This window comes from Trypanosoma melophagium, assembly GCF_022059095.1.
Source record: "Trypanosoma melophagium isolate St. Kilda chromosome Unknown ctg4segment1, whole genome shotgun sequence".
NCBI lineage: Eukaryota > Euglenozoa > Kinetoplastea > Trypanosomatida > Trypanosomatidae > Trypanosoma > Trypanosoma melophagium.
In genome coordinates, this window is record NW_027125179.1 from 677,469 (window position 1) to 700,126 (window position 22,658).

Consider the following 22,658-nt stretch of genomic DNA (forward strand, 5'->3'; position numbering starts at 1 on the left):
AGGAAAAAGAACATCAACTGAAAAATAATAATGACAAAACCATTCGTGAATCGTTTAATGTAGTTTTTTCTGTGACATAAAGCATGATATATGTATAAATTGTTTTTTTTTTTAATTACCCCCCTCCTTCCCTTCTTCCGTCATGTGCCTCAATTCCAGATTAAACCATTAATTGTACGTAGGAATATAAACGCAGCGTGCCACCCCACCATACTGTAGAAACCTTAAAGAAGACTTCCTCTGTTTTCTTGTCTCTCTGTATATGCGCTTATTACTCAGTATTATTATTGTTATTATTATTATTTTTTTTTGAAGGGGTAAGTAATTTTGTTCCGCGATGATGATTGCGATGAGACAGAGGGGCTCCAAAGAGAGAAAAATTATCCATTACAAGGAAACACCAAATAAGCTTTTTTTTTCTTGTGTCAAAGGTATTATTACTATATTATTTACTATCATTACCACTCAAAATGAAACTGTAGGACTACATGAATATATATATATATACACCAAAACCACAAAGATACATCATAAAGAATGTGTGTTGAGAATTTACCCAAATTCATTAAAATTTCATGAGAGTAAGGTAAGCAGTTCATTTACTGTTGGGCGCTTGGATGGTTCGAATTCACAACAACTGTGGATAGCGCACTCCAATTCCTTATTCTTCAATCCGGTTGGTAAATTAGGTTTCATATCACCCTTATTTTGTGCAAGTCGCACAAGAAAGTGTTCATCTGGTTCAGAACATTGGGACCAAGGGTTACATCCTAGTAACATATGTGCTACAGTTAGTCCAAAACTATAAATATCTGCTTTTACAGTCCAATTGCCTAATACTGCCTCTGGTGCCATATAACGTGGTGTACCACGAAGAGTTCCAACCCTATCTGCTACGCTTAGAGCAAGTCTTACGGTACCAAAATCTCCAAGTTTACATGTACCTTCTGAGGAAAGTAGAACATTATCTGGTTTCAAATCGCAGTGAACATATTTCATACTGTGAAGAAATTGTAATCCATAGAGGATATCACGACTATATTTACAAGCAGCTTCTTCAGGAACTTGACCAAGACGATCAATTAATTTACGCATATTTCCTGCAGCCATATACTCTGTAAATATAAAGAAGAACCCATCTTGAATAGCGCATGTATCATATGTTAAGATATGTTCATGTCGAAGTTGAATAAGTGCCTCAACTTCACAGACTAAGGCAGCTCCATTATCCTCCTCTAGTGGGAATACTTTTGTAGCGACAAAACTTCCACTAGAAGATATAGCAAGATAAACCTCTCCAAACTGTCCTTTTCCTAGCAATTCATTCGTAAGGTAAAAAATTTGTTGATTAAAATCCTCTACACATCTAGGAAGAGATGATCTTGAGAAACTTTCTTGCACAACACACAGTCTTTGATCTTCTTCTGTATCATTTTCTTCTTCTTCTGAAGCATCCCCATCTTTTAAAAATATCGAGATGAGTGCATCTTCCCCTTGTGATTTTGCTTTCATCACGACCGCGCGTCTACTGGAGTGCGACATTTCGTCAATCTTCTCCTTTGCCCGCTCCACATCACATGCACGGTTAGACCCACTTCCTCCTGCACCTGCACCTCCAACACCATCAGCACTAGTACTAGTACCAGCATTATTGTTCTTGTTCTGCCTGTACACACGCTGCAGCCATGCCTCTCCCTCGAGTGGAGCCCATTGAACCGCCCGCCTGGCGTACCCGGCCTCAATGAGGGCGGCGTTGCGGACGCACAGCTCGTGCAGACGTCGTGCCCCCCACGGCACCTCCGCGGTGTTTGGGTGGCGGTGGAGAAAGTCCGCGACGACCTGCAGGGCCCGCTCCCGCTGGCGGCCGAGGATGAGGTGGAGGACCTCCCGCGTCAAACTCCGCTCCGCCGACAGCTCCGTGTGGTGGAGGGCGACCAGCTCGAAGACGACGTGGCGGGCCATCGCGCCCCCCTGCGGGGCAAACACCTCGACGTGATCGACCGGCACCACCACCACCCCAGCGGCGTGGGCCACCGCCTGCGTGACGAGGATCGCCACTCCCAAGTAGGGATTCAGCGTGACGAGCTGCTTGGCAAAGTCCACACTGTCGCCCGCCACGACCCGCGCCTTCTGTTCATCCGTCCCCACCGTGCATACATAATTAGCCCCAGAGGTTATAGCGGTCGCCACACGAAGCTCAGCTTTTTGGCAATCCTCCTGAATCGCCATAGCACATTGACACGCTTTTTGTTGATGACGCATAACGGGTATGTGAAAGTTAAAAGTAGCAATCACTTGATCAGTTCCAATGTGATCTGCAACACCTCCATTTACTCTCACATGATGTAAAACAAAAGCTAAAAAGCGATCAATAATGGCAACAGATCCAGATTCTTTTATTATACAATCTAAAAGTGATATTACTATCACGGTACCTTTTACACTTTTTAACCTTTGTAATGGCCAATTACCTGCTATAGCCTCAACAGAATCCCCATTTGTATTATCACGATACCCAGTATCTCTCTCTACGAAACCAAGTTCCGGTGGTGGTTGGGCTGGTAAAGATGTACCTTCTGAATTAGTATAATTTTTCATATTATAATAATCATCACCAAAAGGAGGCTCAAATGTTTCAGATCCACCTTGTTCACAATTCCGTACTCCATGAGATAAGTTTGTCAATAGTGCTTGGGGTAAAAAAGGACGATAAATTTTGAGATTAAGTAAAATCTTCGTAAATTCTTCTCTCAATAAAGCACTTGCTAAAAAACCAAATCGTGCACTACAATCCGATTGGCTACGATCAAGAACTTCTTGCATCTTATCCAAGTTATAAGTGGAAACATTAACAGCTAATACAGATACCAACTCTAACGTTCTTTGAAATTGACTTATAGAAAATAGACTCACTCCACCAAGAATAATAATAGAAGTAACTACAATTACAACACATATAATAATTTGTAGTGCACCTTGTTCATCAAGACCTGTTGCCATCGGTGTAGCATATGCAGCAAAAAAGGTTTGAAAGTTAGCATCTTCATTCCAAATTTTCAAAAAGGATTGTACAGCTACAACGAAACCATTATGATCTGCCACAACAGCATCACCGACACCAGGTAAAAGTGGTAAGGGTAGGCTTGAACTATCAGAGTTTACTAAAAGATCTACAATACTATCAAGAACCTCACCACCATGTGTTCCACAATTTTCTGGAGTAAATGAAGTCTTTGGATACACATTATCTGGATTAATACTTCTACAAGGAACACCCCTAGGATATACACTCCTTCCGTAGGAATATGCCAGTATATATCCAGATGAAGCAAAAATCATGGCATAACTTATATCTGCTTTATGTAAACTTTCATAAAATCCTCGAAACCAATTACTAGTATAACTACTTGTTTCACAGACAATGAATCGATTATTTCTATTCACTACTCTTTGAAAAGTTATAACAGAATGTGTACTTCCATCAGCAGATGTTGAGACAGTTCGTTCAAGGTAATGGCTACTTTCATTATTCACTAAACCAGTTACATTTACTGCCTTCCCGGTCAAACTTCTTGAATCTATCCATGACATTCCAGTCACAGCTCCATTTTCACTTTTATGTACTTCATATACAGTTACAATATTATCCCTAGCAGTAGTATAATAGCACCTATCTTTTCCTGCACGAAATGGTCTACAGGTGTATGATAGTAACATAGCGTCATAACAGGTTCCACCCTCTACACGATCGGGACTACAAAAAGGTACATAAATAGTATAATCATCAGTTCCTGTTTTTGTCCCTAACATAAGTGTTAAGTACATGAAAAAAGATTCATTATATGCCTCAAGCATTTCAGTAGATGATGTGAAGTTCGTTCCAATACGATCTGCAAAATGTACGAGTGTCAAAGAATCTGATTTAAGACCATCCTGTAGAACATCAAGAACACCAACAGCACTACTAAGGACAATAGAGTTCGTGATTGATAGAGCAGTTCGCTGATTACGCATATTATAAAGGTATCCAACAAAACCCGTGGCAATCCCTCCTCCAACACCTAATAGTAGAGAAAACAGCAGTAATACAATACATATTAAACAATTCCCCTTCTTCACAACTCTAGGACCTTCCAAAGGTGCTTCCTTTGACTGAAACGGTGTTTCTCTATCTGAAGATATAATAGTTACACCACTATTAGAAATCGAATTAATATTTCCATTCGTTCTAGAATCTCTCTTGTACTCCCCACTAGCTGTCATAGATTCTTCTCTACCATTAATAAATTTGATTTTAGGAGAGTTTGATACTTTCTTCACAGATGAAGACTGATCACTGCTACTAAACAGTGCACTAGAAAAAAGGAGTGGATTGGGTTCAGGGCCCACCATCTCTACTGCATCTACACTAGAATACAGCGTTGCACCTCCATCCTCTCTCTCTTTATTCATTTGATCCACTCTCACTGGTGTAAGCTGTGGATTTGAACTACACTTTTTCATTTTCCAATAAAAAAAACGTTGTATTTTTTTCGTTTGTTTTTTGTGTAAAATAATAATAATAATAATAATAATAATAATAATAATAATAATAATAATTCATAGCAAAAAGAAGTAGAGAAAGAAGAAAAAAAAAGAGATATACTTGACAAAAAAAATAGACTACCGGTACATCCTGAGAGTCCACAAACACAATTTCTATCATATTTTTCTTCTGATATCATAATATACAAACGTAAACCCATAGTATGCAAAACCTTAGAATAAAAAGCAAAGATCAATGTCATTTCAATTAAACAACCAAATTGAAAAGAGAAAAGATAATAAAGGGAATATCACGCAACTCACACTTCCTCTCCCGCTCCCCACACCTAAAGACACAAAAAAAAAGAGAGAAAGTAAAAGTAATAGATCACTAAGAGAACAAGAGAGTTTGTTTTATTTTCCTTTCTGCGTTTCTTGTACAAACGAACTCCAAACCCACAGAGGAAAAACGAAAGAAAAAAGATGCTTTACATGTATTTAGAGCATCTCTCAATCCGCCCAATAGAATGGAACCTAAACAAGAAAGAATTTAAAAAAAAGGGCATCTCTCAACTACATCTGCCTATCAGAGGAAAAATAGTAAAAGAAAGAATTCTGCCGTCACCAAGTGTAGAGCAAGAATTATAAAATAAATCCAAACGACAACAACAGGAACAACAACAACAAAATAACGCGAATCAAAATTCATCTTTCTTTTTTTCTTTCCTCCCGTATTGAAAAACGATACAAGAATTAAAGAACAGTAACGAAACAAGGAAAAAAAAATCCAACAATATCCTCAATCATTATAAACTAGCCACACCCTTTACCCGTTTCTTCTAAGTCGCCATACGATGTGGAATTTTGTGTTGAAATATGAGATGGCCCTTGGCGTCCGCCGCAAGAACAGTAATGTCATTATGATTAACCAAAAGAGCAGTGGCCCCATTACCAAGATGATTATAGCCTAACGGACGCTCTGAATGCATGCTAGTTGCCAAATTACTGACGAATCCTGCGGATATTAATTGATAATATCCACCATCTACACCATGTAAAAATACACCATGTAAATGGGCACATACTAACAGGCTAACCTTGTGTTTTTTAAGAAGAGGATGTATATACCCGGTACTTCTTGGAAAGTGTTTTAAGTTCACAAAATCAAATATTGGTTCATGTGTCATGACAATCTTCCAATGTGCCGTGCTATTGGTTAAAACTCTATCAAGCCATTTTGCTTGTTTCACGTGAAATCTTTGCGAAGTGCGTATTTCATATGGATTTGTAGAGAAGACAAAGATTTCTATCGTGGTCTCTCCACTTTGGAGAACACCAGTATTGTAATAAGGTGATGGGAATTTCCAATGTGGTTTATTACGATACAAAAACCGTGGACGTTCATCATGATTTCCACTTGTTGCGTAGTATTGTATTCGAAGTTCAGGAAATTGTAAAAACTTCTTATGAAGATCACGATGAAAACGTGGTTCACGAAAAGATCGGATACCATATGGATAAAAATTATCACCAAGGAAAAGTCCCAATTTTCTTCTACCACAATAAGTAGCATTTACTAGTGTCTTGCTAAGAGTGCATGATACGCAATCGGAGAGAACATCACCAAAGCAACCAATTGGTAAAATAACAAAATCGTAATTTTTGTCCTTTGAACTGCTTATATTCGCATTCTTTCTATTCCCGTAGCAAGAGAACAGTTTTTGAACAGAGGCTCCTCGACGAGTTACATGTTCGGCATTAGTTAACGTAATAGATTTATCACCAGGAAGTATTGAGGAAGCTTTCTGACGTCCCAATGAAAGGTATGAATGCCATCTCCAAGTTTTGTGAAGATCTCCACGTGGTACTGTAGGTGGTATTGCTTCGTTTGACCAATATCCATCGTAGCTATAATGTGAATAATATGCAAACAATATGATAAAGAAAACAGTCACCAATGTTGAAAGTAAAAAGAGACACTTTGCTGTTACTCCTTGTAAAGATCTTGCCCATCGCCTACGTGACGCACTTTTTTCCATTATTTTAGGAAACCGTATTAGTAGAATTTCCTTCTTTTATTTTCTTTTTCTCTTATCCTCTTCCCACCTGCAAGTATATATATATATATATATATATATATTATGTACTTTCCGTGTCACAAACACACAGGACTAACCTCCTCAGCCAATTCTTCGAACCTTTTCCTTTCCCTGTGCTCATTGGAAAAACACAAAATAAAGCAAAAAAAAAAGCAACAAGAAAAGAAAAAAAAAGTGTAACTATTAGTACATGTCTTTTTTTTTCTTGCTTTTATGTTTTATTTCCTGTTTTTTTTTTCCCAGTCACATCTACATTAGAGGATACATCCTTTCTTCTTTTTCTCTGCTTTTGTAAGTGTATTTGTGTAAGTAAGATAGTTTTCTCGTCATTTCGTTTTGCTTTGCTTTTACTTTTTCCCGCCTCTTTTTTTTCTATTTACACTGTAAAAGACCATCTACATTGAATAGAAGAAATATATATATTGCTTTGTTCTTTATATAGATTTCCACTCTTCAATTTTTTTATGCAGTAAACAACTCCGTGGAGAATCCGCCAGCTGTAAACGAGCCATCAGCGCGCTACCAGCATCCACGTGTTCTGCGCATATCTCACGAAGAGACTCCACACGATAACAAAGAGATCGTCTACAGTAACCAAACAACTCCACGTGATCATCCGAAGAGAGTACATTAAACCAAGAGAGTACATGTGAGAGTGTCCATGGCATTTTATGGGTATTTTGTGTTCCCGCCGTTAACACAGTATTACCAATACTAACAGTATTATGTTCATCATGCGGAGAGGAAGAAGAATTCTCACATGTTACCAACGTCTTATCTGTGAGAAATTTAAAATACAGTAATGGGAGTTGTTTCTCCACATCACGGCTTGTGGTTTGTGTGTTATTATTATTATTATTATTATTATTATTATTATTATTATTATTATTATTATTATCATTATCGCTGAGGTGTGTTATGGTGAGAGGCGTTGGCTGCTCCACACCGTCGTCCTGCAGTGGCTGAAACCGCAGGGATGGGGTGAGAAATCCCTGCATGGGAATACTCAACGCGGCGGCCTCATCACTGCAGAAGGCGGAATCATCCTCCATCATATTTTCCCGGTAGAGAAATTGACTGAGTCGACGTCGCGTGATGTGTTCAAATCCCACACCGACAACAACGGAGAGAAGAAGACTGCCAGTCTGCAAACGTACTTTCTTCACAATGCCATCACGAACATCCAGAACAATAGCGGGCCGCATGAGACCATCGTAGTAACTCTGCAAGTAAAAGAGTGGCACAAGATACTTGGAAACACGAAAGGATTGTTGTGCAAGTGGTACCGCCACGTATGGAAAAGGGGATGGAAGTGTTCCAATCGTCTCAAACACACGGCAGAGAAGTAATGGCATAGGGGCAATATCAGAAGCCCGCATTTCATCTTGCATCCATGAAATAATAGCCCACGAGCAACTAAAAGCGACATTTCCCAATGGAGTTGAAAGTAACATCTGCAGTAAATGCGTGCCTTGTTGACGTTCAAACACCATATCACACACGGAGTGTAAAATACGAAAGCGAAGACAATCTAATGTGTCTCCTAAGAAACTAAGTACTAGACTCGCAATCTGTGGCACTGTATACCATGACTGCTGAGCTTGTAGTACAGTACGTCGAAAGAATATATCATTTTGTTCCGTAAATTGCCCTGGAACTGCAAAAGCCACGGCATTTGATTTCTCTCCTTGAGAAAATGGACTAACCATAGATGATGTAGTCGTAAAATAACGAAAAATATTATGATTACGTTCAATACGTCTAACTGTTTTTGTATTATTATCCCAAATAGGAATAGATGGCCATCCAGTGAAAAATTTACCTTTATACATTCGAAGTGGTAAGTAAGAGCTACGTTTCATATCAATAGATATTTCGATAACACTAAGAGGAGGAATACAAACATCACCTGGATCATCCACATATTGACACCAACAATGATTTCTTTGACTTTCAAATGCCGTTGTAAGAGATTCTTCCCAATTCTGATGATGAAGCGATGTTGAACGATCTATAGCTGCCACAACGTAAAGACCTAATCTTTTATTAAAATCATACTCATCATACATTCTTTCATCACTTCTAAATCGTTCCCGTAGTATATTACTCTCTACTTGAACTAGAGAAAGGCCTAATGGAACAAGGTTATGCATAGCGGAAAAAATCTTTTGTTTAATAGCAACACCGTAAGGAGATGAATCCTCATCAAAAAATACCACAACTCTTTTTGACCTCCTAAAATTTAATGGTAATTTTACTGGTATTACATCTAACCAAACAGTTTGAGGAGGTACGGGTGGTAAACATTCAAGTAACTGTTTTGAAAGACTTTCTTGAATATCATGTAATCCATCTTCTGTTATATGTAAACCAACTACATATTGATCCACCAAATCATCATTACGTACAATAGTGTTTTTTCCATCTCCTATAGGAGGTATGGTCCCGTCCACGTTTCGTTTTGCAATTTCATGTACGCCAATGAGAAGTTTTCCCTCTCTGTATGCGTTGAGAAATCCACACATAAAACGTACACAATTGTAGTTTATTTCACTTACAGTATTAAATATATAACTTTTGTAATCTAACATTGAACCTTCAGGTCTTGATAAACGTGTCATCCAAGGAAAATAACGGGATTCCTTTTCCTCACCCTTACTATGATTCTTTTCTTCTATTTCTTCTCTTGGGTGAATATATATAACCAAACGTTGTCCTAGTAATCCATGATGTATGGGTAATCGTGCTGTCATTGTACATGCCTCACGGAAAAATCTCTCATATGCCTCAAAGCTTGGAATACCTTTGCGTGTTTCCAAGTTATCAAGTATACGAGTAAATAATTTTCGCTCCTCCCAGCGATGTTTCTCATCTTTAGGATCTATCACATCAAAGTGTAGGCGATGCATTGTATTACGAAGAATTAATTTTAGATACTTAGTCCCTCCAATGCCATTTTTAAGGTACACAAACACCTCCATTTTGCTATCCAATATAAATTGTTTTAATAAATTGATGGATGATCTTCGCTGAACCATTTGACCATCACCACTTCTTTTACCTTCTTGCCTCATATCGTCCATATTCTTTGATTCATCACTATTATGAAAATCGGGAACATCGGCTAATAAATCATCAAAGCAACTCTCACTGCATTCCGAGTGTAATACATCCGTAATATACGAATCATCCGGTGCATCCGTGCGAAGAAGCGGAGGCCACATTTCTGTTGTCAAGTAACGAATCATGCGAATCTTCATATCCACCGCCCCCTCATCAATTCCCACCTTCCTCGTGCCGATAATACTCTTTCCCAAATACAACACGGCAAGATGGGCGGAGCTGAAGAAGAGATAATTCATTAACGCCGGTACAACAATACGGGCCCGGGCGAGTAATTCCTGCACGGCGGCCTCACCCGTTCCTTTAGCGTTTTGGTAAACAATAACGGCCTTTTCGGGATTATGACATCCACGCAATTTCGCCCACACCGGCGGTGGTACGGCGGCGGAGTGGCAATTAAATTCCTCGTTAGTCATGCAGCGTATGTAGAAAAATGATAAGAGGGAGAGACCCACACACGCATGTAGGGGAAATGGAAAAAAAAATAATAAAAGAAATAGCAATAATAATAAGATACGATACGAGTATTTATTTATATTTATAAATAAATAAATAAATGTACCCAGCTTGTACCTCACACCTCCGTAAAGTAAAAGATTCTCCCTTCACCGGATCGAAGGCGGAAAAAAAGAGGACCCTAACGTATACATTAGAAATAAATAAATAAGAGAAAAGAAACAGAGAAAGAAGGATAATCATATATCTGTAGTCATCGTAGAAAAGAAAAAAACAACAACAAAGGAAGTCATCAATTTCAACAGCAAGAAGAAATAAATATGACCGAGGGCACGGTAAAAGACATAAAAAAAAAAAAAATGAAAGCGAATTAAGGAAAACAAAGAAAAAAAGGAAGGTTTAAGCATTAAGAAGAGAAAAAAACACTGCATCCCATGTTCCCTCTCACACCCTTTACCCATCAATCCCAGGCAGTAGAGAAGGGACTCGCAACAGCAACAGTAATAATAATATAGGACTAAAAGATATGTCATTTGCTTTCGTTTTCTTGCAGATTCCATTTGTACATTTGCATGTACGCTTGAATTTACAATTTAGTTTTTTTCTTCGGTTTCCTTTAGTTTCCTTTTTTTTTCAGATCAGGGACTCTTTTCCTCTTTTTTTTTTTCTTCCCAAGAGGTAAAACCGATAATAATAACAAAAAAAAAATGCAACAAGAAACCGAAAATGGATATGATGTGCATAGAAGGAACGAGTATGGCGTTTTAACTTTGCAGAGAAATAAGGTGAGAACTCCCTTCTGTTCTCTCAGTAGTACACCACGCACACACAGAGAGATAGACACTTTCCAACAGTGGCACAATAATAAAAATAAAGAAACGTCCAATACTAACCAACAAAAAAGAAAAAGACCAAAACAAAACAAAACAAAAACAACACTTTTGCAACATAAATCCCCACAACAAACACGCATTATAAGAGAAAGACATACACAAACGCATTGAAGGAAAAAGAAACATAAAAAAAAAGCACACAGAAACACATAAGCATTAATCCTAGTCTCTTTTTTTTTTCTGAGCAAATCCAACTTATTTTGGAAGTTCGTTTTTTAGACAGGAAATATGGGTTTCCATTTTCGTTCGCCTTCACATTGATATATATATATATATATATATATATATATAGCCTCTCTGGCAGTGGGAGACAATTCTTTTCAAAAAGAAGAAAAGGTTACAGACAAAAAGAAAAAGAAAAAAAAGAAAAATGTAAAAGCGAACAATTCTTTTTCCTAATATCCTGCCGTTTAAAAATAATACAAAAATATCTTTGTAATGTATTGGTGTGGCACAGTTTATTTACTTTTCGCCACTGGAGAGTTTACGCGTAGATCCTTTTTCTGCGTTGGTTATTCTGCCGTCACCTTGTGATTGATTTAATTGGGCATTGCCAACACCTAATGTGAGGCTGGATTCACCTATTGTTAAGCTTTTCCCAAGCATTTTATTAACGTGCACTGGATTTCTTTCGAAGTCGCTCTAATAGTTTACATGCCACATCAATTCCGTGCATACCGCTCTGACATGATACCTTCACATCCACAAGTTGCCCTTCTTCTGTTACCTTATATATCTTTATTTGTAGTTTTACAGATGGATACATTACCGCTGAAAAATAGTACGGATGAATAGTTTTCCACAAAAGACCCTCCTCTTTCATAGCACTATAGACACAACGTAATGTTGCAGCGGGATCACTTGGGGAAAATAATACTCCATTACGAATAAAATCATTTCCGAAACGTGCTACTATTTCACAATGAAGTACATCCGGCGTATTTGGAGATGAGAAGGGAATAGTCTTCTCACGTAAGGAAGTAGATTTCTTGCCTTGAACACCAATTCTTATTCGTCCCCCTTTACTAGTACTGCTAGTAGTACTAGTAGTAGTAGAAGTCGGACGTAGTAGTGAACCACTATCATTTACAGATGGGGAAGAACCCATATCAACATCATCTGTCATTGGTTTAAGTAGAGGTTGTAAAAGATTACCACTACTACTACTACCACCACCACCACCAGTTTTATTACCTTTACTACTATTGTTTGACAATTTAGATGGTGTAGATGTAGGAGTTTGTTCCATTAAAACCGAAATGGGACGTTCAATAACCCTCAAAAACTTTCCTAATAGGGTATGTTTTGATTGGGATAGATAGAGTGGGAGAAAGGCTTCTGCTAATTTATTATATCCTTCCATATATGTATCGGTATTGGGTTTTGTTTCCTTTGATTCCGCTTGTACATGAACAGGAAGTGAACCACAAAATGTAACATCACCATCTTTCTGTGCTCTTATACATCCTTGCGGTGCTTTTTGAGAAGGATTTTGAGTTCTAGAAGCGGAGGCAAATCCCATAGATATTTGCTGCAAGGAATTTGCATTAACAGATCCATATCCCTGACCCATGGATAAGGTTAATATGAAAGAACCTGTAGCTTCAGAACGGGCATCCATATGAGATAAATACTCTGGAGGTAAAAGACTTTGTTTATAACGAAGTAAAATAAGATAGGCTACATGTACATCATGTTCTTCTTCACGAAGTGCCTGCTCTGCGGCGGGAATAACTAGTGGAGTTGGCCATAACTTTGCATCTACTACATTGGCATATTTAGTAAAAAATTGTCCACCTGGATAATGTCTCTCTCCCATATTTCCATCAAATATTTCAGGATTAAATAATAAGGATTTTGTCTTTTCATGTTCTGCCACAATGGAAGCCGTTTCTTGAAATGAAAGTCTATAACAATTAGCCACAGATGCAATCACTTCATCATCAAGAGTCTCCTCATCAAATTCCAAAGCTTTACCAAATCGCATCGTATCAAGAATAGCTTCATAGTGTAATTTAAGTAAATAGGGAGGAAACGCCGGTCGTAACCATGGATGTTGCATAACTTGCTCCATTGTAGCCCGTTCTAATGGATTTACAACTATCATACGCCGCAAAAGATCCCGGACTTCTTCCGAGAGACCACTGGGCATAATATAATTAGCCGTTTGAATCTTCTTAAAGAGATTCTCAACATTTGTGTCATCAAAGGGAAGTGCCCCAGCCACCATTGTGTAGAGCACAACCCCGCAACTCCAGACATCCGCCTCTGGACCGCCGTAGGGTTTCCCACTCACAATCTCCGGCGAGGCGTAATTAGGCGTTCCACAACTCGTCTCAAAGAAACAACCATCGTGGGTAACAGAGGCTAAACCGAAATCGCCAATTTTTATCGTTGTGGATCCCTGTTCCATCATGATATTCTCTGGTTTAAGATCACGATGGGCCACACGATGTCTGTGGCAATAGGCGACTCCAGCTACAACCTGCTGGAAAAGGTGTCGTGCTATAGTTTCATCTAATCGACCTTTACTACAAATATAGTCAAAGAGTTCACCGCCTGAAACGTATTCTAGTACAAGAACAATGTCATGCTTGGTTTGTACCACGTCATAAAGACACATAATATTTGGGTGACGAAGCACTTTGAGAATTGTTATCTCTCGTGTAATCTTTATATTAGAACGTGCATTTTGTTCCATAACTTTGCGAGGAATAACCTTCAATGCCACCTTTGACCGTGTTGCCTCATGAACTGCTAGTTTTACTTTACCAAACGTACCACGCCCAACGGTTTCACCAACTCGATATGGTCCAAATCGTTGAGTCATTTTTATTTTTTTGCCGCTCTCACTTTATTCCTTTCGAATTCACTTTTTTTTTCTTTTCTGTTCCCGTCCCGTTTCAAACCTTTTGTTGTTGTCGATGTTATTTTCGTTTTTCCAATTCCCCACTTTAGCAAGCTCGCAGTCTTTCTATATATCCCCAATATATAGACGAATTCCCCAACTGTTCTTCACTGAATATATATATATATATATATATATGCCTTATGTACAACTGTCTCTCTTTTCACACCCCGTATTTCCTTACAGATGTACAAGCACACAAAAACAGACACTCCTTAAGAAGTGCAATATCGCTTTCAGTCCTTTTTCTACACTTCAACGTACACGTAAAACAGAGAGCGTTGCCGAGTTACTGTAAGTGGTAAAAACACACCTACCCACTCCTCTTGAAAAAAGGAAAAAAAAAAGGTAAAGATTAGGCTGTTGAGTTCCGTTTCCTTTAATGTTCTTCTAGGAGCCTATTCTTTTGTCTTTTCCCTTGTAGCTTTTTAAAGTAAATATATTGATTGTATATGCTTGAATAATCGAAACACGTCTTGTTCTCTCCTGGAAATAGATTAAAAGAAAAAGACGTGAAAAACCACCAATGAAGAAAAAAGAAGAAATGATAGTAACAACAAAGGGGAAAAAATATATTACATACATCTCAAAAATAAAATAACATTCCTCAGGATAATCACTATTTCAATCAGTGAAAAAAAGAAAATGTAAACGCATGGACACACATACAAATGCAGAACATGCATTACACAAGCACACAGAGAAACATATAACTCTTACGTACCCATGCAATATTATGCGTATATACATAGGTCCGCATGGTTGTATGCATATACTGATGATCCTTAAGGGAAAAAAAAGGTTTCTTGGGATGATTATACTTAATATTCCCATTAACACGGAAGTAAAAGAGAAACAAAAAAAATGACAGAGAAGTCCGTGGTAATTACTTATTTCGTATTTCCCGCAGTTTGCCTCACTCATTCAAAGACTAAGCCAATTCATCTACCAGAGTTTCACGTAACTGTTGCAGCAAGTTTGGCTCATCTCCACCAAGGTCTCCACGAAGTCGGAAGATACGCTCAACCACGGTGATCTCTGTAGCGGTTGTATTTAAACCACAGAAAGCTGCCCAATCGTTTACCACAAGACCAGAACCAACAGCCGCACTACCGCGATTGATTGTACCTGCCACAACGGGAACTTGCAGAAGTGAGGCAATTTCATCCATATCTTGTGCAGGTGTTTTGGGATGTACCATGCAGCCCTTATTCGTTGCTACGGCGTAGGTTCCAACTAACGCGTTCTCCGCAATGGATGTTCGAAATGTCTGCACCTGGAGTGTATCACGAATCACCTCTTCTGTCTCTCTGCTCAGATCGGTGTGGATGAGGGCGACGTGATCATTGCAGACGACGCAGTTTCCGAGTGCGCTGAGCCGCTCCTCCACCCGCTGCACCTTCACGCTGTCCGGGAGGGAGTTGCGCAGGTGCTGCAGTTCCTGATCGGTCGTGATGGAGGGCACGACGAGGCCGTGGCGATTGCCGCAGGTGAGGCGGCCAACCACGCGGGAGCCGCCGATGGATGTGTAGATGACGGGAATATGACTGGCGAGTTCCTGTTCAAACACGGAGTAGAAGTTCTGCGAGGAGCCGGCGGTCACGAGGCAATAGGCGTTTGTCAGGCGGGCAAACACGCCGACATCGTCTGAACTCTCAAAGCGGGTGCGAAGTGTCATGCCTGACTCTTCTTCTTCTTGTCAATATATGCACTTGTATGTATATATATATATGTGTGTGCGTGTGTTTAACTGTTTAAATGGTTGGGTGTCTTGTTATTGTTTATTGGTTGTTGTTGTCGTGTTTTTTTTTTTTTTTTTGCGTGTATGATCACTGTCCACGACTTTTTTTTCTTTTTCTTTTTTTTTTTGTACGTCTCTCTGCTAGAGTAAGAGAAGACCGTTAAAAAAAAAAGAAGTAGCAACTAGGAAAAAAAAAAAGAACGTAGACGAAAAAAATATTAAAATAAAAATAATAATAAAAAGAATACATACATAACAAGTTAATAACAAAGGTAGAGAGCCCATTAAGGAAGCGTTCAGAAAGAAGTAAAGAAAATGAGCAGTAAAAGAGAAAACGATAAAAAAAAAGGAAGGAATCAAACACTTCAGCTCCACATGAAACAAATAAGAAAAACGTTCGCATGGCATCAGCTCAACTCTCTCATTATTCTTTCGATAGACACAACAATACAGAGAAAGAATAATAACAATAATAAAAGAATAAATACAATCATTCGTCACCATCCGGTTCGTGAAGCGCCTCATATGACAAAAGTGATGGTGTCAATTTTGAGTGAATATTTTGACGACGTATAATATCAATTCTTGCCGCCTCACGACGAAGTGATGCCTCTGAATTAAACAACAATTCATACTTTTCATAAAATGCATGTCCTTTTGCTTCTACCACTTCCTTCACTTCCGGTAAAAAGTGTTTCATTACACGTTCAATACCATCCTTAAGTGTATTTCGTGAGGATGGACAGGTACGACATGCACCCAGCATAGCAAGCGAAACTACACCCGTTTCTGGATTGAAGTTCAACAATTTTACATCCCCGCCATCTCGCTGTACCATTGGACGGATCTGTTCTCGCAGGAGTTCTTTAATACACTGAAGTACTTCGGAATCATTCTCGCGTGTTTCAAGATCATCTTCTAACAGTGCATACTCCTTTGCAGGGGGCACACATGTATTATTGAATACCAGATAATGTCCTATAAATGAGCTAATACTCCATTCTACCTTATCCCACTCAATATGTTGATATACAGTAATTGAGAGGGATCGTGGGGCAATAAACACACTTACGATTTCGCTCCCGTACTGTTCAAACATTCCATTACTGAGTGGATGCACCCAAGCCAATCCCCGGTGTGAGACTTCACATGTCTGCCCGTCTGGAATAAAGTTCTCATACGTCTGTGATGGAATGTGAAATGTAAAACAAAAGGGATTTGGGGTGGGCGTGGAGTGCAGCTGCAGCATCAAACACGGCCGCAGACGGCGAAACATCCACCACGGTGGTGAAGTCCTAAAAAAAAAAGAGGGAGAGGGGCGTAGAAGTCAAAATTGTATAGCTGCCTTACTAATCAAACAACAATAAGAAAGAAAAAGAAAAAGAGATGGACACATTGAGAAAATTGAGGGAATGAAAACATAGAAAATAAAAAGGCAAAGTACAAGAAGAAGAAAAAAAAAAAAAAAGAAAGAAAGAAGAAAAGGAAAAAAAAAAAGATAGAAAATGTGAATATAAAAAAGTTAAAAAGAACGAGCAATAATAATAAAAAAAGGATAATACAGTTGGAGGGGGGGGGGGGGGGGGAATCAAAAAAGGAATGAATAAAGAAAACGAATACGAGAATATCCACATCACTACTAAGAATAAGGGACCCACTTCCTCATTTACTTTCCCACTCCTCTCTCTTTCTTTTTTTTTCTGTTCTTCTCCTTTTCCTTTTCTATTTCATTCATTAATCATGCGCCCGCTTTCGCAGATTCGCCTCCAACTCTTCCTTTGTAAAGTAATTTCCAGGTGCTGACGAAAGTACCCATTCTGCAGATGAAATAGCTGTTACATGCATCATATACCGCTTTGTTGTACAACGTAACTGCGTGAAAACAACAAGTTGTGGTCTCTCTCGTAAAACTGGTGCACATGAATGAATCGCATCATCCTTCGTCTTATCCTCCTGTTGTGCCATACCTGAACGGAAGAGATAACTAGATGGATGTAATTCTGCACTTGCCACTTCTTCACTATTCAAAGCGGAATTCATACTGTTAGTGTTACTACGACCGATAGTGGAATCTATTGGACGAACTATCAAATACGTTCGTCGGTCAATATTTAGTTTTGAGACATTCATAAAAAAACCTGAAAGTAACGCCCTTGTAAAACTCTCAAGAGAGAGTGAAACATCTTCTGTTTGACTAGGTAATTCAAAACCAATACGTTCACATGTCTTAAGTATTTGATCTAATACATCTCGAGCCCGAAGAAGTGATTTGGCGTTTACAGAATGAGTTTGACAAAACTCTTGCATTAAAGGTCCAGCGCGTAACCATTCTTCCATAAGTCGTACATATCCTACAACATCACCATTTCCCGCAGAAAAGAGTTTATCTCTCGCACTTAACATAGCAATACGTTCTTTTGAATCACGTATATGCACAAAAATAGAATCAAGTGTAAGCATAGCAACTGCTATACACATATGTCGTAGACAACCTAATGAATTTGCACGAATAATACATTTACTTAATGATGGATCCATTGGAAATTCCGCCATACGTCGACCTGTAAGTGTTAAACGTCCATCTGGTTTCATAGCTCCAAGAAGATATAAATGATCTAGAGCTCGTTCTAATGAGGCTGTAGAAGGAGGATCAATAAATTCAAATTGTAGTAAATTATTTATACCAAGTGCTTTAAGTTGTAAAACAACAGAACTCATAGAGCAGCGTAAAATTTCTGGAACTGTTTCTTGTGGAAATTCATTTCTAAAAGTATAAGCTGTATATAATCGGTAACAATCACCTTTTTGGGTTCGACCTGCTCGTCCTGCCCTTTGTGTAGCACTAGCTTGAGAAATTGGTAATACTCGTAACTCCTCTACCATAGCTCGATGATTATAATAATCTTGCTTACATAAACCACAATCTACTACATAAACAACTCCATCAATAGTAATAGATGTTTCTGCAATATTTGTTGCAATAACAACTTTTCTAGTATTTGGTGGAGGAGCTTCATAAATACGTTTCTGCTCCCACGGTGGAAGAGAAGAATAGATAGGTAATACAAGTAACGGACGTAATTGTCCTCCTGCGTTTGCTATACCTTCACGAATAGCTGCCGCACAGTTTTCAATATCATCTTGTCCTGGTAAAAACACAAGTATATCTCCTGGAAGAGGTTTAGTGGCATGTAGCAAAAGAACAGATTCTGCACTGGCTTTTACATAATCGGCTACTGGCTCTGTGAGGTATGAGACCTCAACAGGAAATGTACGTCCACTTACTGTAAAAACAGGAGCACCGTTGAAAAAGTTACTAAATTTATCTGCATTAATAGTCGCGCTAGCGACAATTACCCGTAACTGTTTATTACGTCTTATAATATCTTTTAATAAACCAAGAAGAATATCTGTATTGAGGGAACGTTCATGGGCTTCATCTACCATAATAGCAGCGACACTGTGAAGATCTGGATCATTAACAAGTTCCTTCAACATCATACCATCTGTTACAAAAAGAACACGAGTTAACGGCCCTGAATGATCATCGAAACGTACTTTGTATCCAGCAATACTACCACAGCGTGTTCCCATCTCTTGTGCTACACGTTCTGCAACGCTCATTGCTGCAATACGTCTAGGTTGAGTACAAATAAGTCGTTTTATGGGAGTTTCATCCTTTATAGTATCTTTATTTTTGGAATTGGTTTCGTTTATAGGATTTTCTTTATCTAATGGGAGTACATTTTCATGAAAACCTTCCTCATATAGATATTGAAGTAACTGTGTAGTTTTACCAGAACCTGTTTCTCCTACAATAACTACAACAGGATTATTTCTTATAAGTTTCAGAAGTGTATCTCGTGTTTGAAAAATGGGAAGTGAACGTCTTTGTTCTTGAAGACGAGATTGTTGATTTTGTAATGCTTCTGCTCGTTCTTGTTTAATTTGATCCTCTGTTTTTTCTTCAACAAATGCATGCCTTTCGATACGTTCATCTATTACAGACTTATCCATTGCCACATAATTATGATTTTCTTCGTTAAAACCTGGTACTCCTTCTTGAAGTAAAATTTCTGATTTATCAGGCTGGATAACAACATCAAGCTCTTGTTCAGATTGATGTTTTACTATAGGACCATCCTGATCAATGCGTTCCTGCCGCATTTGTGCTGTATGTTGCAACTGTGATGCAACTTGTACTTCCTTTGCACGTTTCGTTAACAATTCAATCTCCGTTAAAGATTGTGGTATAACACCAGCCTCAATTTCTGCAAGTTTCTCTTGTAGTACAGCAGAGGCGGCCTTTTCTCGCTTTAACGCTTGTTTGCGCAAATAGGCATCACGTGAAGCCTGTTGTGCTTTGCGTATCTCATCTAAATTCATTATTATTATTGTATATATATATATATATATATATATATATATGTATGCCTTTACACTCCCTCAGCTCTGTTACAAAAAGAAACGGAAAGAGTTACAGAGGTCTCTCCTTCCTTATTTTTCTCTATAGTAACGTAAAAAAAGAGAAAAAAGAGGAAAAACAAAAATTACACCACAGATACATACAAAAAAAAAATATGATCTTATTCATAGTCTCTCATTTAACAAGGGGGAGGAGGCGGAGTCCATAACTTCTAAGAAAAAGAAACTCGTTACAGTAAAACGGGCAAGTAGAGATATATAACACTTCCATTATCATCACCATCATTGTAATAATAACTATTATTATTACTATTATCGTAATTTGTAATAATTACTAATAATAACAAAAGTCAAACTTTCATTGAATTTAAGAAAAGAAAACAAACCGAAGAAGAGAGAAAAATGGAAAAGAAAAACCAAATATCACTTGGCACCTTTATCCCCCTATCGTACAAGTATACCATGTTCTCGCCCAACTCCTTTTTTCAGAAGAGAAGAAGGAGAAGGAAAGAAAGAAAAAGAGAGAATGATAGACCCTCGGAACGAAATAGTATCACAACCTCGTTCAAACACAAAGAAAGAATCGCAGACGAAGAAAAAAAAGAAAACAAAAAAAGTGAATAAACAAAGAAGAAAAAAAGAAGAGTAGGCTTGTCAACGTGAGTAAACAAAACAAACAAAAAAAAAAAAAGATCAAAAGATCAGTAACGCAACCAGAAGCCGGTAGAATAATAGTAATAAAGGAAAGTTGGTAAAAAAAAAAAGGAGTATGAGAGGAGTGACTGTATCACCTCCCATCTTTTTCTTTCTCTCTTGTCAAGAAGAGGAAAAAGTTAAGATAATGGGAGTTCCACGTGGCCAGTCTTCTCATAAACCTTTACTACTCCTCAGTGATGAAACGTCATTCATCATTATTATAATTATTATCCCTTTGCTTTTTTTTCTTTCATTTCAATTCGTTACAAATTTCGTCTTTGGTCCTTGTATTTTTTTTTCATTCTCCTTTTTTCTTCTCATCATTCTTCTCATTTACTTTCTTTCTCCCCTTTTCTCTCTTCTTTCATATTTGCTTTATTTTATTCTGTTTTTTCTGTTTCGTTTCGATGTAAAGGAAGAGGGTATTTATTTACTCACTGAATCAGTTTGTGAAGCTCATCATCGAGATTTAATGGTGCCTCAGATATTGATGTTGACATTGTAGGTTTGCTAGACCCATTAGTTGGGGAGGTACTTTCTTTTTTCGTTTTCATTGTAGAAAGCCACTCTTGAATAAGACGTCTATCATCTTTTTCATCTTGTTGGGTAATAAATGGATGTTGTAGTAATTCTTCACATGTAGCACGTTTCTCCTTATCTTTTTGAATACATCTAGAAATTAAATCGGCCAGTAATGCATCCATGGTTGGTGGAATAGTAATTACCGGATCATCACTAGAAAGATGTTGTAGTAGTATCCAAAAACAAGCTTCAGTTGAACTATTATTACGAGCTAAACTATCCTTAAAAGGAGATCTTCCTAGTGCAAGTTCAGCAATAACAAGACCAAGAGACCATATATCAACTGAGAGTGAGTAGGCCTCGCCTTTTAATCTCTCAGGACTCATGTAAACTAATGTCCCAACAAAACTATGCGCATTTCCACGGGTACATTCTAATGAGGAACTCACACCAAAATCCGATATTTTTATACGTCCATCATAACTGTAAAGAAGATTACTAGGCTTTAAATCCCGGTGAATAAGATGTCGCTTTTTGTGTAAATAACAAAGTCCATGAAGAATACTACGTGTGATACTTACCAGTACCTCTAAAGGAACAGGATTAATGACGTTGTCCAAACTACCATCCATACACTCCATAGCTATAAAAACAGAACCCTCATGACAGAAAGCACCGTAGAATTCCACCAAATAAGGTGAAGTACTACAATCGCGGTGAAGTGTTTCTAATTCCCTTCTTATTTCCTGCAAATGCACCTGACCTGTAATCTTTATCTCTTTCAAGGCTATAGTCTTTCCAGTCTTGAGATGTGTTGCTCGTCGAACAGATCCACTACTGCCCTGACCCAAAAAACCAGTAGCACTAACTACTAAATCCTCAGGTGAAAGTCCGTATTTGTAACCCATAGACGTTGTGAGTCCCTCGGAAGAAACTGTGAGTTCGCCAAGGTGAAGCTCATCGTGGGCTATTCTTGCAGTGCCGTCATCATCGCTCTCCAGCTCCTCTAGATTGATCTTCAGACCGGCCATACTCAGATCTGCAGAGAGGAAAGAAAAGAAAAGGAAAGGAAAGGAAGAGAAAGTGTCCGAAAGAGAACTGCTTTCTTACCGAGTCCACAACCGCTGCTGTAACAGAACAATGTGGGAGAGTAATGAAAAAAAAGAAGCTAAAGAGAAATGTATATATCAACACTTGGAAAGAATAGCAAGTGTAAGTAAGCAGAACCAAGAGTGGAAATAATTAATAATAATAATAATAATAATAATAAT

The 22,658-nt window shown here is 38.2% G+C and overlaps 8 protein-coding genes across 8 annotated transcripts; all 8 read right to left on the reverse strand.

Moving 5' to 3' along the window:
- Positions 1–573: 573 nt before the first annotated feature.
- Positions 574–4,503, reverse strand: LSM04_005953 (Protein kinase domain; the record flags this gene model as incomplete). Its single annotated transcript, XM_067339187.1, has 1 exon — positions 574–4,503. One exon carries the CDS (start codon positions 4,501–4,503, stop codon positions 574–576), a length of 3,930 nt encoding a protein of 1,309 aa, XP_067187914.1.
- An 860-nt stretch (positions 4,504–5,363) lies between these two features.
- On the reverse strand, positions 5,364–6,563 carry LSM04_008836 (Calcineurin-like phosphoesterase domain; the record flags this gene model as incomplete). The annotated part of the gene is made up of 1 exon (XM_067339188.1): positions 5,364–6,563. The coding sequence occupies one exon, from the start codon at positions 6,561–6,563 to the stop codon at positions 5,364–5,366; it is 1,200 nt and encodes a 399-aa protein (XP_067188056.1).
- Positions 6,564–7,057: 494 nt separating this feature from the next.
- On the reverse strand, positions 7,058–10,162 carry LSM04_006155 (uncharacterized protein; the record flags this gene model as incomplete). Its single annotated transcript, XM_067339189.1, has 1 exon — positions 7,058–10,162. One exon carries the CDS (start codon positions 10,160–10,162, stop codon positions 7,058–7,060), a length of 3,105 nt encoding a protein of 1,034 aa, XP_067187923.1.
- Positions 10,163–11,557: 1,395 nt separating this feature from the next.
- On the reverse strand, positions 11,558–13,925 carry LSM04_003953 (Protein kinase domain; the record flags this gene model as incomplete). The annotated part of the gene is made up of 2 exons (XM_067339190.1): positions 11,558–11,655; positions 11,711–13,925. The coding sequence occupies 2 exons, from the start codon at positions 13,923–13,925 to the stop codon at positions 11,558–11,560; spliced, it is 2,313 nt and encodes a 770-aa protein (XP_067187842.1).
- A 1,009-nt stretch (positions 13,926–14,934) lies between these two features.
- LSM04_007985 (Translation initiation factor IF6) lies at positions 14,935–15,681 on the reverse strand (the record flags this gene model as incomplete). Its single annotated transcript, XM_067339191.1, has 1 exon — positions 14,935–15,681. The coding sequence occupies one exon, from the start codon at positions 15,679–15,681 to the stop codon at positions 14,935–14,937; it is 747 nt and encodes a 248-aa protein (XP_067188011.1).
- A 553-nt stretch (positions 15,682–16,234) lies between these two features.
- Positions 16,235–17,020, reverse strand: LSM04_008809 (NIF system FeS cluster assembly; the record flags this gene model as incomplete). Its single annotated transcript, XM_067339192.1, has 1 exon — positions 16,235–17,020. The coding sequence occupies one exon, from the start codon at positions 17,018–17,020 to the stop codon at positions 16,235–16,237; it is 786 nt and encodes a 261-aa protein (XP_067188055.1).
- A 458-nt stretch (positions 17,021–17,478) lies between these two features.
- Positions 17,479–20,130, reverse strand: LSM04_007946 (DEAD/DEAH box helicase domain; the record flags this gene model as incomplete). The annotated part of the gene is made up of 1 exon (XM_067339193.1): positions 17,479–20,130. One exon carries the CDS (start codon positions 20,128–20,130, stop codon positions 17,479–17,481), a length of 2,652 nt encoding a protein of 883 aa, XP_067188008.1.
- A 1,169-nt stretch (positions 20,131–21,299) lies between these two features.
- Positions 21,300–22,418, reverse strand: LSM04_006200 (Protein kinase domain; the record flags this gene model as incomplete). Its single annotated transcript, XM_067339195.1, has 1 exon — positions 21,300–22,418. One exon carries the CDS (start codon positions 22,416–22,418, stop codon positions 21,300–21,302), a length of 1,119 nt encoding a protein of 372 aa, XP_067187928.1.
- Positions 22,419–22,658: the final 240 nt, after the last annotated feature.